Below are 17,330 nucleotides of genomic sequence, written 5' to 3'. Positions count from 1 at the left end.
TACTGAGTTGGCAACAAGACCATGATTTAGGTGTCATCGAAACTCTGGCAGCATGCAAGACAGTTATTCACATGGGGTAGGCACTCAATAGATGTTCAGTTCAGTTCAGTTCAGTCACTCAGTTGTGTCCAACTCTCTGCAACCCCATGAATCGCAGCATGCCAGGCCTCCCTGTCCACCACCAACTTCCAAAGTTCACCCAAACTCATGTCCATCGAGTCGGCGATGCCATCCAGCCATCTCATCCTCTGTCGTCCCCTTCTCCTCCTGCCCCCAATCCCTCCCAGCATCAGGGTCTTTTCCAATGAGTCAACTCTTTGCATGAGGTGGCCAAAGTATTGGAATTTCAGCCTCAGCATCAGTCCTACAAATGAACACTCCTTTAGAATGGACTGGTTGGATCTCCTTGCAGTCCAAGGGACTCGCAAGAGTCTTCTCCAGCACCACAGTTCAAAAGCATCAATTCTTCGGCGCTCAGCCTTCTTCACAGTCCAACTCTCACATCCATACATGACCACTGGAAAAACCATAGCCTTGACTAGACAGACCTTTGTTGGTAAAGTAATATCTCTGCTTTTGAATATGCTATCTAGGTTGGTCATAACTTTCCTAGTCTGACCTAAATGAAGATGATACAGGTTTATAATCTATAAAAAAATTCTACCAGGCAGTGTAATCACTGCTGGAAACACATTGCAGGAAACTAGTGCATTTACTTTGAAGACAGGATGTGGAAAGACTGTACACAGATCTTGAGAGAGTGTTAACCAGCAGAACAGAGAGTCCACTCTATAACAGGAAATAATTCCCCCAAATCACAGGGCCCCTGAGTAACAAGCGTTTTGCTGCTGCTGCTGCTGCTGCTAAGTCGCTTCAGTCGTGTCCAACTCTGTGCGACCCCATAGACGGCAGCCCATCAGGCTCCACCATCCCTGGGATTCTCCAGGCAAGAACACTGGGTTGCCATTTCCTTCTCCAATGCATGAAAGGGAAAAGTGAAAGTGAGATCGCTCAGTCGTGTCAGACTCTTAGCGACCCCACGGACTGCAGCCTACCAGGCTCCTCCATCCATGGGATTTTCCAGGCAAGAGTACTGGAGTGGGGTGCCATTGCCTTCTCCGAACAAGCGTTTTACTTACCGGCAAATGTGAAGTTGAATGGAAGACTGTATTTTGAACAGTTAGCAACTTGGACTTTGCATTTGTAGGGACCCAGATCATGGGCTTCTGAGACTGTTAGGTTAAAAGTCACGGGTTCACCTTTTCCATCCTGGGTTTGCAGGCGTTTATCACCCCGAAACAAAAAATAGGTGATCTCTAGTGATTTGTTCTGTTGCAAACACGATAGAGATACATTCTGACCCCTCCTGACTGTGTCCGTTTCTGAGTGCAGACTTGGAGAAGGGAGTTCTGGAAAACAAAACACAAGAGAAAGTCCTTTTTACCATCCAGTGATAATCACCCCATGGTTGTCAAGCCACATTTTGTGGGTCGAGGTGGTGGAGACCCTCTTTTCCTGGCGAACTTCCCAGAGGTGGGGGGCATTTCTTGCCTGCGCATCCAGGCTGGACAGTGTGTGAGGAAGTCTCGACACCTCCAAAGGCCTCTCCCAGTGAGAGATGGGTGACCTCACTGAGCTCTTTTGTTCTGGCTTGGAACTTACTGGTCCCTGGTACCAGACAAGGCCACACTATGACCATATTAGATCGAGACAAAAAGACCAGATGACTCCTGTCTAAACACAGATGAGGACGTGAACATCGTCCAAAACACAAAAATGGCCAAATATCCCTCTAAACTGGCTAGTACGGTTGACAGCTGCTTCTTTATCCGTCACGGTTTTTGTCTTGCATTGCTTATCTTTTGGATAAGAATTATGTATTTTATTTTTAACTACTTTATTTTACTTGGCGGATAATTACAATATTGTTATGGTTTTTTGCCATGTATCAACATGAATTGGCGAGAGCTTATACACGTGTCCCCCTATCCTGAAACGCCCCCCCACCTCCTTCCCCTCCCTATCCTTCTAGTTTGTCCCAGAGCCCTGGCTTTGGGGGCTCTGCTTCATGCATCAGTCTCACGCTGGGTATCAGATAAGAATTACTAAGATGCCCAACCGTGTTGTTGTTTCCATTTGCTAAAAGAATCCAATTCAGGGACTTCCCTTGTGGTCCAATGGCTAAGACTCCATGCTCCCAATGCAGGGGGCCTGGGTTTGATACCTGCTCAGGAAACTAGATAAATTTAAAAAAAGAGAGAGAGAGAGAATCCAATTCAGAGTAAATCCTGCTGCCTCAAATCTTCCTCCAAGTTACCGAACACAAATCTTATTCTAGGATGCCCTCTTGCTCATTCCCATGGTACACATTTTCCCTCAAAACCTAACTTTGTTCAACTACACATGTGTCTCCAGTGATCTTTGGCTGGAGGACATTCATAATAATAGTTTTTAATCTCTAAAAAGTAAGGACTGTTTGGTAAAAATAACAATACCATTATCCCACCTGAAAATTAACAATATTTTAAAAATATTACCAGATATCTAGTTAATGTTCAAATTCCCCCAACTGTCTGATTTTTCTTTTAGGATCCATGATGGTCTGTTGTAGTTAGTTGAAATGTTTCTTATATCTTTTTTCATCGATAGATTTTTCCGTCTCTTTTATTCCCCCTGTACTTTATCTGTTGAAGAGAGCAAGTTGTTTGTTCTGAAGTGTTTTCCATGGTCTGGATTTCTTTAATTACATTCCCATGGTGCTCCTTTATCATGTTCTTCTATCTCCTGTCCAGAGGCTTGATGAAATTCAGATTAGCTTTTATTTAGCAAGAATGCAACTTAGGGGGTAGGTGTACTTCCATTAGGAGGCACATAATGTCTGATTATCTCTCTTTTTTGTTTGTTAGCAGGCTTTGATGATGGTTACCCAGAAACATTATTTCATTGAGTTTCTTAGGTGGCACAGTGGTAAAGAACCCATCTGCTTAGGCAGGAGATGCAGATTTGATCTCTGGGTGAAGAAGATGCCCCTGGAGGAGGGCGTGGCAACCCACTCCAGTATTCTTGCCTAGGAAATTCCATGGACAGAGGAGCCTGGTGGGCTACAGTCCATGGGGTCACAAGGAGTCAGACACACGCCTGAGAACACATGTGCACACTGATAATTTCATTAGACGCTACAAAATGGGGATATACCAATTATTTTTCATTTATAACCCATAATTATCTAAAGAGAAATACTCTTGTCAACTCTTTGGTTACACTCTGGATCGGTTTGTCTAGAAAAGGGAGGATAAATACTAGATTCTCTTCTGTTATTGACCAATTTTAAAAAATAATGAGTTGGTTTCCTAGTATCTTAAAACAGTGAGATGTTTCTCCTTTATTATTGTTATTTTTGTTTAAGAATCATTGTGAACTCATAGATGTAAACATATTTGATGTGTCTCAACCTATTACACTATTTAAACTTATTTTATTCTTATAGCTTCTCTAAATGGCCTCCTGACTCTTTTTGCCACAATCCTAGTAATCTCTGATAGCTTGTGTGTTTGTATTTTATTATTTAAAAATGCCAAAAAAAAAAAAAATGCCAAGGGAAGAAATAACCCTCATCAGAAAATCTAATGTTAAAATTTAAGATTATAAAAGAATTAAGAGAAATACACAGAAACATTTTTATATCATCTGTTGGAAAAGGTCTTCCAAGTAAGACCCACAAAACAGGAACCATAAAGAAAAGACTGAAAGAAATAACTATTCTAAAACTTTAAACTCCTCCATGGAAAAATTAAGACAAGTGGAAGCCTAGAAGAAAGTACTTAAAACATAAATAAGCATCAGATCAGATCAGACCAGATCAGTCGCTCAGTCATGTCCGACTCTTTGTGACCCCATGAATTGCAGCACGCCAGGCCTCCCTGTCCATCACCAACTCCCGGAGTTCACTCAGACTCACGTCCATTGAGTCAGTGATGCCATCCAGCCATCTCATCCTCTGCTGTCCCCTTCTCCTCCTGCCCCCAATCCCTCCCAGCATCAGAGTCTTTTCCAATGAGTCAACTCTTCGCATGAGGTGGCCAAAGTACTGGAGTTTCAGCTTTAGCATCATTCCTTCCAAAGAAATCCCAGGGCTGATCTCCTTCAGAATGGACTAGTTGGATCTCCTTGCAGTCCAAGGGACTCTCAAGAGTCTTCTCCAACACCACAGTTCAAAAGCATCAATTCTTCGGCTCTCAGCCTTCTTCACAGTCCAACTCTCACATCCATACATGACCACAGGAAAAACCATAGCCTTGATTAGACGAACCTTTGTTGGCAAAGTAATGTCTCTGCTTTTGAATGTGCTACCTAGGTTGGTCATAACTTTCCTTCCAAGGAGTAAGCGTCTTTTAATTTCATGGCTGCAGTCACCATCTGTAGTGATTTTGGAGCTCAGAAAAATAAAGTCTGACACTGTTTCCACTGTTTCTCCGCATAGGATTCTTTTAATATACATAAGATAAATGTGTTAGTCGTTCAGGCATGTCTGACTCTTTGGGACTCCATGGATTGTAGCCTGCCCAGGCTCCTCCGTCCATGGCATTCTCCAGGCAAGAATACTGGAGTGCGTTGCCATTTCCTTATCCAGGGCATCTTCCCAACCCAGGGATGGAACCCAGGTCTCCTGCATTGCAGGCAGATACTTTACCGTCTGAGCTACCAGGGAAGCCCTAATATACATAAACCAATAGCAAATTAATAAGGAAAAGACAATCAAATAAATGGTCAAATAATATGAATAGGTAATTCTCAGAAGAAGAAATAGTGTTCGAGGGATGGCTTGGGTGGAGGAGGGGTTTAGACCCCTCAAAAACGCCAGCAATCTACACTTTGATCTGGACAGTTAATATTTTCTCAGTCTTATGTAAGCTCAGATTCAAGATAAGACCTCACTTCTCTTTCCAGCCAGATTGCCATCCCTAAATGTCTTTTATATGGGCATGCTAGAGCTTTCGTAGTCAACAAACATGAGAAAGGAGCACAGCTTTATGAGTGACGAGGCAACCACGAACTAAAACAACATTGAGATATTATTTTTGTCCTCATCAGATTGACACAAATTTAAAAAATTGATTGTATCCACTGTCTGAGAGAGGGTGAGAAACTCACACTCTACCCATGTCTGTGGTCAGCGTTGGTGAACATGCACCAGTTCAGCGTGTTAGGAGGGCAACTTAGCATTAGCTGTAACAATTCAAATGGACACGGCCTTCGACCCAGCCATTTCAGTTCTAGGATCTTATCCTGCATGAACTCACATGCTCATGTGTCCACAAAGGATATTTACTGCAGTATTGTTTCTAAGATAAGGAATAAAATAAGGGAATGATGGTTCCATGAATTATGACTAAGTCCTATTGTGAACTGCCATGCAACTGTTGAAAAGAAGGGAGCTAAATCTACAACTTCCTCTTAGAAAGAAGTCTGGGACGTGTTAACTTTAAAAAGAACAGGTCACAGAAGAGTTTGTTTGCTTTGATATTGGAGCGAAAAGGACTGTTAATAGTAGTTGCTTCTGGACACAGAGATGGGAGAGGGACTGGGGATCTGTTTACAGCAGAACGTTCACCTTTTACAGTATAATAACAACAACCTGGGCTAGCATTTACTGATGGCTCCCCACGCACTCGGCTCTGTGCTGAGGGACAGGGCTTGTCTCAGTCTTCACAGCAGCCCTCCCAGGGAGGTGCCTTTATTCCCCCCGACCCCACCGCACCCCCCTGCCCGCTGCCAACCCACTCCCCCGCTTCACAGAGAATAGAAATTAAGCTTAAAGTGGTTTTCATCATGTGCCCAGACTACCAGCTGGAAAAGGGTAGAAACAAGGTTAGGACCGCAACAAGCCTGGCTCTATGATGATAAACTGCCTCCCAGGATATGTTTTTAGTGTCACCTGAATTATTTTACAACAATTGTGGGTTGATTTTCTAATTAAAAAACAACAGAGAAAGAAAGAACCATTTCATTGTTTAAAAAAAAAAACAAGCTCAACATTTTGTTTCTTAGTTTCAGGAAAGATTCTCTGACTCCCTCCCTAAAATCACTTCATTTTAAACAGTACAAAGTGGAAAAACTCTCCTCTTTGGCTGTTCATCAAAAAGCACAGAAGAACCCGCTCATGACGGCGCACGATTAAAGCTGACTGTCTCACCATTTCGGTGAAAGCGGCTTTAGTACAACAGAGAAGTACATGAAACTTACCATTTGTTTTTCTTACTCTTTCACAATCCAGGGCAGCCTTTTGAACTGAAAGAGAGAAAAGGAACACGAGAAAACTCTTCTTCCACATGATGTTTTGGTTTGGAGATTCAAGCTTCGAAATGGTAAGTGAGCCTCAGATGTGACAGAAAGAAAAATGCCCCAAAGAACGGCTGGTTTAAATAGCCCCACATTCTCTTGAATGAAATCGGGGAGGAGGGCAAAGGAGTCCTGATGGCCTCCCTGCCTCCCATCAGCGAATCACAGAGAGAACTTCCTCTTTTTCGACAAATTTAAAGAAATTGGAGTTGTGTGGACTAGCCTGATGTGAGAGGACTGGTTGGTGTGACCCTGTGCTCCTCTGTGAGCACGTGTAGGCAGAGAGGGATATGGCAGGTTGCTTCTAATTCAGGCTGGCAGGGAAGCGGACTGTGAGAAAAAGAGAAGGTGTGGCTACTATGGGCTTCCCTGGTGGCTCAGTGGTAAAGAACCCACCTGCCAATGCAGGAGACCCAGGTTCAATCCCTGGGTGGGAAAGATCGCCTGGAGAAGGAAATGGCAACCCACTACAGTATTCTTGCCTGGAAAATCCATGGACAGAGTAGCCTGGCAGGCTATATAGTCCATGGGGTCACAAAAGGATCAGACATTACTTAGCAACTAAACAACAACAGCATTGTCTTTATGCAAACCCACCTGATCATCTCTTTTTGGATTCAGCCTGGGTCAAAAGGAAGTGAGTGGAAAGTTTGGTTTAGTCTTGGGGAGCAATATTGGCTGTCTAGAGAGAGACACAGAAACGTGGCAGGAGAAATGCCTGACTGTGTTAAATGCTGGCTTCTAGGCCTTGCCCCAGGCTTCCTGGGGATGAAACCTGGGGCTCTGAATTTTCTCCAGGGCCCCAGCAGCCTCAGCGTGTCTAAATTACAGCCCTGAAGCGGCTTGTGATTCACTTCCACCCAGTCCAGACTTCTAACTCTGCCAAGTGGATGCATATTTTACTGTCACCAGCATGAAGTGGGGAGTGGGAAGGGGGTGAGGGGTTCCTGAGTGGCGGGGGCTGTGATTGGGCTGTACCACTTGGGTTACTGGTTCTTTTTTTCTTTTCTTATTTGTGGTTTTTTTTTTTTTTTTTTTTTTGGCTAAGCTATACAACTTGTGAGATCTTAGTTCCCTGACCAGGGAATGAACCTGCATCCTCTGCAGCGCACGTGCAGAGTCCTAACCACTGGACCGCCAGGGAATTCCCAGGTTACTGGCTCTTGTTGCCTGAAGAGTTGACTCTGAAGGCCTCTTGCATTCTTGTGGACAGGTGCCCTCTCCGTGGGGAAGACACATCCCTGCCTGGGTGCAAGTTCTTCCAAAACATCATCCAGTCTCCAGTATTAACTTGCTCCAGGGGCTCCTTGCTTGGGCTCCCCAGGTTCCTAGCCTGTTGTGGTCAGTCATGCCCAGCCGCATGGGGGTCTGAACAGAGCCCAGGGCTTGCTGCCATCGCCCCCACTTCCTCCCTGTCTGCTGCCACTGTCTGGAAGCAAATCATCTTAGCCCTCGGTTTGTAAAAGAAAAATGCAAAGTTAGCCCTCAGTTTGTAAAAGGCCTTTATTTCCTTCCAATAGTAAAAGTTACTTCTCAGGCACCCACCCTTCCAACAAAGGCAGCACTCAGTGACTTCAGATGGCAATATTGGTGGCAATTTCTTTCACTAAAGGAGAGGGAGGGAAAGCACCCCACCAGTTTAATCTCTGGTGGCATAACTCTCAACGCCAGAATTTCTGCTAAAGGGAATCAGAGGTTTCGGTTTTGACGTTTCCCACCAGTGTCTTATCCATCCTGGCCTGAGAACTGTCATGCCCAGAAGGATGGGGGCTCTTTCAGAAAAGCTGACGTGTCTGGGGCATTTCTGCATGTGGAACTTTCAGCTCAGGCAGGAAGCCTGCAGACCACAGCAAAAGAAAGCAGACAGCAAAGACAGCAAAGGAAACTGGAGGAAGTTCTTCTTAGGGCTGTTAGTAAACATTACTAGGAGTACCTTATCGAGGCCCCCCAAAAAGGATCATAGTTTATCAAAGATTACACAACAAATCAGATAGAAAGTCTCAAGTGGAAAAAGAAAAAAGTTCATTCATGGACCTGACACGTTGCATGGGGCCCAAATCATGACGAATCTGCACTATCATGGTCCACGGAAATTCGTCATATCAGTAAACTTTCTAGTTGCAGCACACAGGCTTCTCATTGCAGTGGCTTCTCTTGAGGCAGTGCACAGGCTCTAGGGTACTCAGGGCCCAGTAGTTGAGGCATGTGGGCTCAGAAGTCGTGGCTCCCCGGCTCTAGAGCACAGGCTCAATGGTTGTGGTGCGCGGGCTTAGTTGCTCTGAGACATGTAGGATCTTCCTGTATCAGGAATCAAACCTGCATCTCCTACATTGAGAGACAGATTCTTTACCACTGAACCACCTGGGAAGCCCTATACCCAATATTTCTATTATCTTTTATTTCTAAATCACAAAAAATCATTTAATCCTTTGGTTTAATTTCATTTATGCTCCCATGAAAGTGAAAGTGAAAGCAAAAATTGCTCAGTCGTGTCCAGCTCTTTGCAACCACATGGACTACAGTGCATGGAAGTCTCCAGGCCAGAATATGGGAGTGGGTAGCCTTTCCCTTCTCCAGGGGATCTTTCCAACCAAGGGATCGAACCCAGGTCTCCCGTATTGCAGGCGGATTCTTTACCAGCTGAGCCACCAGGGAAGCCCAAGAATATATGCTCCCATATATCTTTACAAATACCATTTAGTAGTGTCAGGATTTTGCCCTCAAATAACAAATGCATTTTAATATTATAATTTATTTTAAGATATTATATTTTTCTCTTGGAATTAACATTTATTTTTGTTTTATTATAAGAAATCATGCCATAGTTCTTCATTTTTACAGTATCTTTCACTTCTCTTTCATTTATTGAATTAATATTATAAATCTAAAAGTATTAAAATCTCCACTTGATAATAAGCCTATAGATTTATAATAAAAAAATCTCCATGTGAAAAGATGCTAAACATCACTAATTATCAGGGAAACACAAATCAAAATCACAGTAAAACATCACCTCACATCCATCATAATGAAAGTGCAAGTCACTCAGTTGTGTCCAACTCTTTGAGACCCCGTGGACTGTATCCTGCCGGATCTCTCTGTCCATGGGATTCTCCAGGCAAGAGTACTGGAGTGGGTTGCCATTTCCTTCTCCGGGGGGTCTTCCCAACCCAGGGATTGAACCTGGGTCTCCTGCATGGCAGGCAAATTCTTTACTGTTTGAGCCATCAGGGAAACTCACCTGTCATAATGGTTGTCATCAAAAAGACAACAAATAACAAGTGTTGGTGAGGATGTGAAGAAAAGGGGACCCTCATGCACTGTTGCTGGGAATATAAATTGCTGCCGCCACTATGGAAAACAGTATGGTGGTTCCTCAAAAAATTAAAAATAGAACTATCATAGAGATCAGCAACTCCACTTCTGGGGCGTTTTCTGAAGAAAACAGAACACTAATTTGGAAAGATATAAGCACCCTTATATTCACTGTAGCATTATTTACAACAGCAAAGCTATGGAAACAACCTAAGTCTCCATCAATAGATGAATGGATAAAGAAGATGTAGCATATATATATATATACACACACACACATACACACAATGAAATATTACTTACCCACAAAAGAATGAAATCTTGCTGTTTGAGAAAACCTGGATGGACCTAGAGGGTGTTATACTAAGTGAAATAACTTATGGAATATGATAAGTCGATTGCACTTCAAATTAACAAATATTTATTGTATCTATGTAATATAATATAAATATAATGTAATATAAAATATAATAAATAGAAGTATTAAAATTTATCTTAGAATATCCCTAATTAGGGCTCCTCTGGTGGCTCAGACTGTAAAGAATTCTCCTGCAATGTGGGAGACATGGGTTCGATCCCTGGGTTGGGAAGATCCCCTGGAGGGGGGCATGGCAACCCACTCTAGTATTCTTGCCTGGAGAATCCCCATGGACAGAGGAGCCTGGCAGGCTATAGTCCATGGGGTCGCAAAGAGTCGGACACGACTGAGCGACTAAGCACAGCACAACACATCCCTAATTAACCATAAAACTCCCTAAAATATTTACTTTTCCAAATATTTTACCACTTCCATTAAAATAAACACGTAAGAGTCCAAAATTTCCAAACTGCGACTGTTGTACCACAAATTCTCCATTAAGTCCAGAAGCCTTCCCATTTTCATTGTCTTGATTCTCAAGTCTTGAGACATAATATGTAATTCTCTCTGATGTTTGATGAAAGAAGGTAAATTAAAAGTTTGTCAGAAAAATACTTTAAGATTGACATGATTCACATCTTTTTTTGGGGGGTCTCAGTTGTGGCACTCAGGATCTTCCATCTTCATGGGGCATTAGAATCTCTAGGTGCAGCATGTGGGGTCTAATTCCCTTAATTGTAATCGAAACTGGACCTCCTGCCTTGGAGAGAGTCTTAGCTACTGGGCCACCGGGGAAGTCCCTTACATCTTTAACTACATCACCCATCGGTGACTATGGAGGGTTTGACCCCATCTGTCTGAGGACAGGTTCCTGGGCAATAGAGCCTGAGACAGGCTTCTTGAGTATGTGGTTTATTGAGGGAGGGCTTGAAGGAGAAGGGACAGGGATGGGCACATAGAACAGGATGTGGGAAGAAACTAAGCAAAGATAGGGTCCTTCTGAACTTGACCCATTGTCTGCTCCCTTGGGGTGATGTGGGGTGTGAGTTGTGCCGTGGAGTTCGGTCCATCTGGTGGCAAGACACCTGCACCTTCCCTCCACTGTTGAGTCATGGTCATGGGCATGGGGGCATGTGCGAGGAACCACCCAGGCATCTCTGGGTAAGCCATCCCTCAGAGAGGATGTGCCGCTCTGCCCAGTCAGCCGTGGAGGAAGGGAGCTGGGCTACTAGCCTACCACCAAACCAAAGGGTCTAGAAACAGTTTCTAATATCTTGGCTGACACTCCAGATTTCCCAGACTTCTTCTTTACCCTGCTCTAGTACTCCCACCATGCATAAAACCCAGTAAGATTTCCATGAAACATCATGGAAACCATATTTCTCAAGCACTGACAGTAAAATTTGGATATAGTATTTTACATGTTCCTCCCCTTTAAGAGATGAGCAAAAATAAGCAACTATTTTTGAAGACTTGAATATTACATTTTTGATTTAAAAATACATGTTAGGAAGTAGTTGAAACTGGGGGGAAATGATGCAGATTTTATTGCGTTAATTTATAAATTTTCAAAATGTGTTTTATTTCAATAGTGACATTTTATAACAAGTGGAGCCATTAATTTAGGTCAGAATGATGCACACATGCTTTTTTATTCTTTTTTGAAATTCCATTCATTTTATGTCTAAAAATACTTAATTACTTAAAACTATACATTAGATTGTGTTAAAAGTCTGATAGCAGTTTCTGAATATTGTCACTTGTTTCATAGATATAATTTTGATGTTTTAACTTCCAGAATTCTTATTATTTCAAATACAGATTTAAGATTTTTTTTTCATTATTTTCCTCACTAGAATTGTAGAATTTATTAGAGCAATGAGCTTTGTCAGAACACGATTACCATTCTGATGAAATATATTTAGTATTTTCAATTTTTTGCATCATAACTTCTGAGCCCCATCTATTCACAGCACAACTTCTGAGTCCTGTTCATGTTTTCTGTTCGAATAATCAAATTGGTTTTCATTCCAGAAATAGAAATCATTTGCTTTATTTTGTACTGCCTTTTGTGCAGTGTAAAAAGACATTCTGGGCTGTTCTGATCTGAGCAGAAGATGTTCTGGACTGCAGCTCACTATTTCTGATTTGTTCCCATAGATTCTGTACTTGATTGAATGGTGTCCCCTAGACTTCATACCCGCCCAGCATCTTAGAATGTGAGCTTACCTGAAAATCAGATATTTGCAGATTTAATCGATTAAGATGGCCATGCATGTGCATATGCCAAGTCGCCTCAGTCGTATCCTACTTTTTGGGACCCCATGGACTGTAGCCAGGCTCCTCTGTCCATGGAATTCTCCAGGCAAGAATACTGGAGTGGGTTGCCATGCCCTCCTCAGGAATCTCCCCAACCCAGGGATCAAACCCGTGTCTCCTGCAGCTCCTGCATTACAGGTGGATTCTTTAGCGCTGAGACACTGGGGAAGCCAAGATGACGTTGTACCAGGGTCCTTATAAGAAGGCAGCTTTGTGATTCTTTGAAGGGGTTGGAGCTGACAGGGACTTCGATAATTTCCTCTTCTTCTCCAGTTCTCCTGTATCATGATGGCTGGGCTGCTGCTGAGAGGGTTGTCTGTTCCTGGACCCTGGAGTGATGACAAGTGATCTCCCCTCTCCCCTCTCAGAGAAAGGGGTGCTGAGGATTCTGGGAATCCGGACAGTTCACAGGGCAGTTGTCAGTCTCACCCTCCTTGTCGCTATTCTTCCTGAGACTTGCTCCACCTGCCCACAGCTGGGAATAGTCAACTTTGGTGTTCATGCAGGCCACCAGCCAGTTGTGGGGGTCACCACTCAGGAACAACACAACGTAAATGGATTCACCAGGGTCTTTTCTACTTGGGTTTGCTGTGCTCTCATCTAGAGTGGTTCAAAAGGAACCACACAGGAAGGATCTAGCCAGGAACATCTAGCCAAGGGTCAGCCCATCAGATGCGGGCCAGTTCACCCCATCCTCGTAGTAACCCTGTGAGCTGTTCTGTTTCACAGATGGCAAAACTGTTCAGGAACAGAACGAGGTCTCCAGCTGACAGAGGCAGATCTGGGATATTAACCAAAGTGCTTAGGCACACCGAGCTACGCAGGTTGTTGTTGGAGGACGAAACACATCGCCCTTCTCCCTTGCATGATTGGGCTTCCCTTGTGGCTCAGCTAGTAAAGAATCCGCCTGCAATGCAGGAGACCTGGGTTCCATTCCTGGGTTGGGAAGATCCCCTGGAGAAGGGAAAGTCTACCCTTAATCTAGTATTATGGCCTGGAGAATTCCATGGACTGTATAGTCCATGGGGTTGCGAAGAGTTGGACATGACTGAGCCACTTTCACTTCACTTGCATGATCAGTGAAGGAAACACAGATCCACCCTCAACAGAAAATTCACTTTAGTGTATGTTCTAACCTTTATATTCTTGGAAGAAATTTGAAGTGGCTTCTACAACACCAGCTAACACCAGAATTCCTGCATTCACATCCAGACCTATATGTGCAGTCCTAGAAGCTTACCTGAAGCTACAAGTGTCCAGGGGCATCCATGCAGTTTTTCTTGTAATCATGAAAAACTGCAAACACCTAAATGCCTATCAGTTGGGAACAGGTTGTTTAAATTATAGGATTTTTTTTGACATTCTGTTATTTTGTTAAACAGCTTTTTTTGTGTGTGTGATGTAATTCACATACCATAAAATTTAAAGTTGTTCAGTGGTTTTTTTTTAGTATAGTCACAAAGAGTTGCAAACATCACTACATTCTATTAGAACATTTTTATTTTAAAAAATCAATTAATTAATTAATTTTAATTGGAGGCTAATTACTTTGCAATATTGTGGTGGTTTTTGCCATACATTGACATGACTCAGCCATGGATGTGCATGTGTTCCCCATCCTGAACCTCCCTCTCACCTCCCTACCCATTACATCCCTCAGGGTCATCCCAGTGCACCAGCCCTGAGCACCCTGCCACATGCATTGAACCTGGACTGGCAATCTATTTCACACATGATAATATACATGTTTCAACACTATTTTCTCAAATCATCCCACCCTCGCCTTCTCCCACAGAGTCCAACAGATTGTTCTTTACATCTGTGTCTCTTTTGCTGTCTCACATATAGGGTTATCGTTACCATCTTTCTAAATTCCATATATATGCATTAATATATATGTGTATATATATATACCTATATATATGTGTTGATGTTTTTCTTTCTGACTTTCTTTGCTCTGTATAATAGGCTCCAGTTTCATCCATCTCATTAGAACTGATACAAATGCATTCTTTTTAATAGTTGAGTAATATTCCATTGTGTTTGTGTACCACAGCTTTCTTATCCATTCGTCTGCCGATGGGCATCTAGTTTGCTTCCATGTCCTGACTATTGTAAACAGTGCTGCGATGAACATTGGGGTACAAGTGTCTCTTTCAATTCTGGCTTCCTTGGTGTGTATGCCCAGCGGTGGGATTGCTGGGTTATATGGCAGTTCTATTTCCAGTTTTTTAAGGAATCTCCACACTGTTCTCCCTAGTGGCTGTACTAGTTTGCATTCCCACCAACAGTGTAAGAGTGTTCTTTTTTCTCCATACCCTCTCCAGCATTTATCATTTATAGACTTTTTGATAGCAGCCATTCTGACCAGAGTGAGATGGTATCTCATTGTGGTTTTGATTTGCATTTCTATTAGAACGTTACCCTGAAAAGGAATCTCGTACAAGATATTTTGGAGCCATTAAAAAAAAAACCAAGTTCTATGTATTTAAATGAAAATATATTTGTAATGGGCAAAAGGTTCAAAAAAGCACACTGCAGAAAATAAGTGCTATTCCATCTATTTATAATATCTATATCTACACATGTTTATATGGTTGTTCACTCATTCATTTATTTATGTATGCACAGTCCTCTGGAGAAAGAAATGGGAAAGTTTTATTTTCAATCACTTTTACGTACCATTTTTATGCTATGTATTTTATATAATATTTTTATATCAATGCTCTGTTTCCACTGGAAATATTATAATAACCAAAGGGCAAAATAAGCAATGGGGGTGTCCCAAGCTGATAAAGAAGTGTTAGAAGTGGTTGGTACAAATGTAAAGGTAAAAAACATGATTTTTTTGTGTGTCTAATCTGATATTCCATTGTGTGTTAGATGCTCAGTCATGTCTGACTCTTTGCGATCCCATGGACTGTAGCTCTCCAGGCTCCTCTGTCAATGGGATTCTCCAGGCAAGAATACTGGAGTGGGTTGCCATTCCCTTCTCCAGGGGATCTTCCCAACCCAGGATCAAACCCAGGTTTCCCGCATTGCAGGCAGAGTCTTTACCATCTGAGCCCCCAGGAAGCCCCTTCCATTAGATGGCGCCATTGTAAAAGTTTTACATTAGATATTCCTTTAGATAAAATTTTACGTTAGATATTGTAAAAATTTTACATTAGGTATTCCATTAGGTGGTGCCATTGTAAAATTTTCTGTAGCTTCAAATCAGTCATGGAAGGAACAGACACACTCATTAACTATTTGTCTGTGAAGACTTATTATTATTTTTCCTTGCTTTTCTTTTGTCACTTGAAAAAGAAAAAGAAAAGTTTAAAGCACTCTTCAGTAATACCCTATTATTTCAAGTCAATGGGAGTAAATGAAATGAGATACTTTTTAAAGAAATTTAGTCATTAGATGAAAACTACTGCCAAATGCATTTAAAATAGGCACATAGGGACAAGTTGCTTTCTCTCAGTCCTGAAAAAGTTCACCACTGATATCCTGATTACCAGAAATGCAAAATGCTATCTGTTACTTTGAAATTTCCAGACTTCTGAGCAGGCTGAGATTCCTATCTTTTCTCCACCACCAACCCCTCTATTATTTCTTAACTAAATCTCATTATTGGAAAGATTTTACCCATACGGTAATAGCATTTACTAAGTAGCTAAAGGTTTTTCTATTTTCTGTTTCTGTATGTATGTATTTGATCAGTTGAAGTTCTTGATAGACAAAGGGACAAGCTTGCTGGGTTGATATAATTCCAGCCAGAAGCTGGAGGAACTCGAACTGGGCGGTAAGAGCATGGACCCTGGCTGGGGCCGGCCCCGACCAGCCTGGCACTGCGGACAAGTTATGGTGGGATTGGGTCACACGCATGTAAATCACATGTCGCCCTGCAATAAACGCCAGTTACTATCATCAACATCTTATTCAGTGTGTGCGGCCGTATCTTCAGGCAGGTACTGATCATGCCGGTTGAGCCCTGTTGGTCTGAGTTCACCTGTGGGCTAATGAATAGATTTGAGGAAGGCTGGGGTATGGGTGGGGAGTTGTTTTTGTGGTTTTGTTTTCCTCCAAAAAGGTTTATTGTTTCCATTTGGTCTAGGGATTGCTATAAAGTTCCAGGGCAATTAAAAAGCTGGCTGCAGAAAGGCTTCAGCTGTTATAAGATTTAGTTTAAACTCTTTAAGTATTTTGGAGAAGGAAATGGCAGCCCACTCGGGTATTCTTGCCTGGAAAATCCAATGGACAGAGGAGTCTGGCGGGCTACAGTCCACAGGGTTGCAAGGGTTAGACACATCTTAGCGACTAAACCACTTAAGTATTTGCGTGAAGAGTTTGGTTTCATTTTTTCTGAATGTGAAACCACAGAGAGACCGGCCACCCCATATGCGGTTTGGATTGCATTGTCCCACCACACACCTCACAGTCACGGTGTGGTGAGTTCTGTGGACCCAGAAAGCAGGCCTCTGGGCTGCAGTTACATGGATTATTTCAGTCTCTCTCAGTGTTTGCAGACTGCCAGGGCAGTCCGGCTTTGGTGATGGCCAAGAGCCACCTGGCCTGGCCCTGAGAGGTGAGCCTTTCCCAGCCCAACCAGAGCAGGCGGGCAAGGAGGATGGGAGGGGTTCTCAGGCGATCTGAGGGGCCGATCAAGGACCCCACACGCCTCACAGGGTGAATGCTGATGCCTGGCTTCCTGGGCCCAATCTTGGAGTGACTCCACTAAGTGAGATAGTGTGTGTCAAGCTCATACACTCGCACTGTGCCTGGTGTGGACACGGCAGCTGAAAGCAGGCTTCTGTGAATTCAGAGTTCTTCTGACACATACTGCTGAACACCCCACTGAGGGCTCCATCTGAGGGTTTGCAACAGAGAAGGTCCCGCATTAAGACAGCTGATCCTTTAGCAGCCTGTGCTTACTGAGCACGAAAATGCTGTATGCCAGCGTTTTCTAAGTGCTCTGTATGTGTTAACGTCTAATCCTCACCAGTGCTAGGAG

The 17,330-nt window shown here is 42.9% G+C and overlaps 2 protein-coding genes across 4 annotated transcripts in view; one reads left to right on the top strand and one right to left on the bottom strand.

Annotated features, from left to right (window-relative positions):
* Positions 1–6,443, bottom strand: part of MILR1 (mast cell immunoglobulin like receptor 1) — a 36,302-nt gene extending 29,859 nt beyond the window's left edge. For all 3 annotated transcript variants that reach the window (XM_019982514.2, XM_019982513.2, XM_070773805.1), the window contains exons 1-2: positions 6,244–6,443; positions 1,140–1,409 (exon numbers count right to left, since the gene is read on the bottom strand). In XM_019982514.2, the coding sequence (XP_019838073.1) occupies positions 1,140–1,409; positions 6,244–6,331 (358 nt within the window). In that variant the 5' untranslated portion in view covers positions 6,332–6,443. The remainder of the gene's footprint in view (positions 1–1,139; positions 1,410–6,243) is intronic.
* The window catches only part of PECAM1 (platelet and endothelial cell adhesion molecule 1), a 94,064-nt gene continuing 82,990 nt past the window's right edge, over positions 6,257–17,330 (top strand). Inside the window, exon 1 of the mRNA XM_070773800.1 lies at positions 6,257–6,365. The gene's annotated coding sequence lies outside the window, so the exon portion shown is untranslated. The remainder of the gene's footprint in view (positions 6,366–17,330) is intronic.

The sequence above is a fragment of the Bos indicus genome, chromosome 19 (assembly GCF_029378745.1).
Source record: "Bos indicus isolate NIAB-ARS_2022 breed Sahiwal x Tharparkar chromosome 19, NIAB-ARS_B.indTharparkar_mat_pri_1.0, whole genome shotgun sequence".
Taxonomy (NCBI): domain Eukaryota; kingdom Metazoa; phylum Chordata; class Mammalia; order Artiodactyla; family Bovidae; genus Bos; species Bos indicus.
The sequence above is the reverse complement of the archived record's forward strand: the minus strand, read 5'-3'. Positions and strand labels throughout refer to the sequence as shown.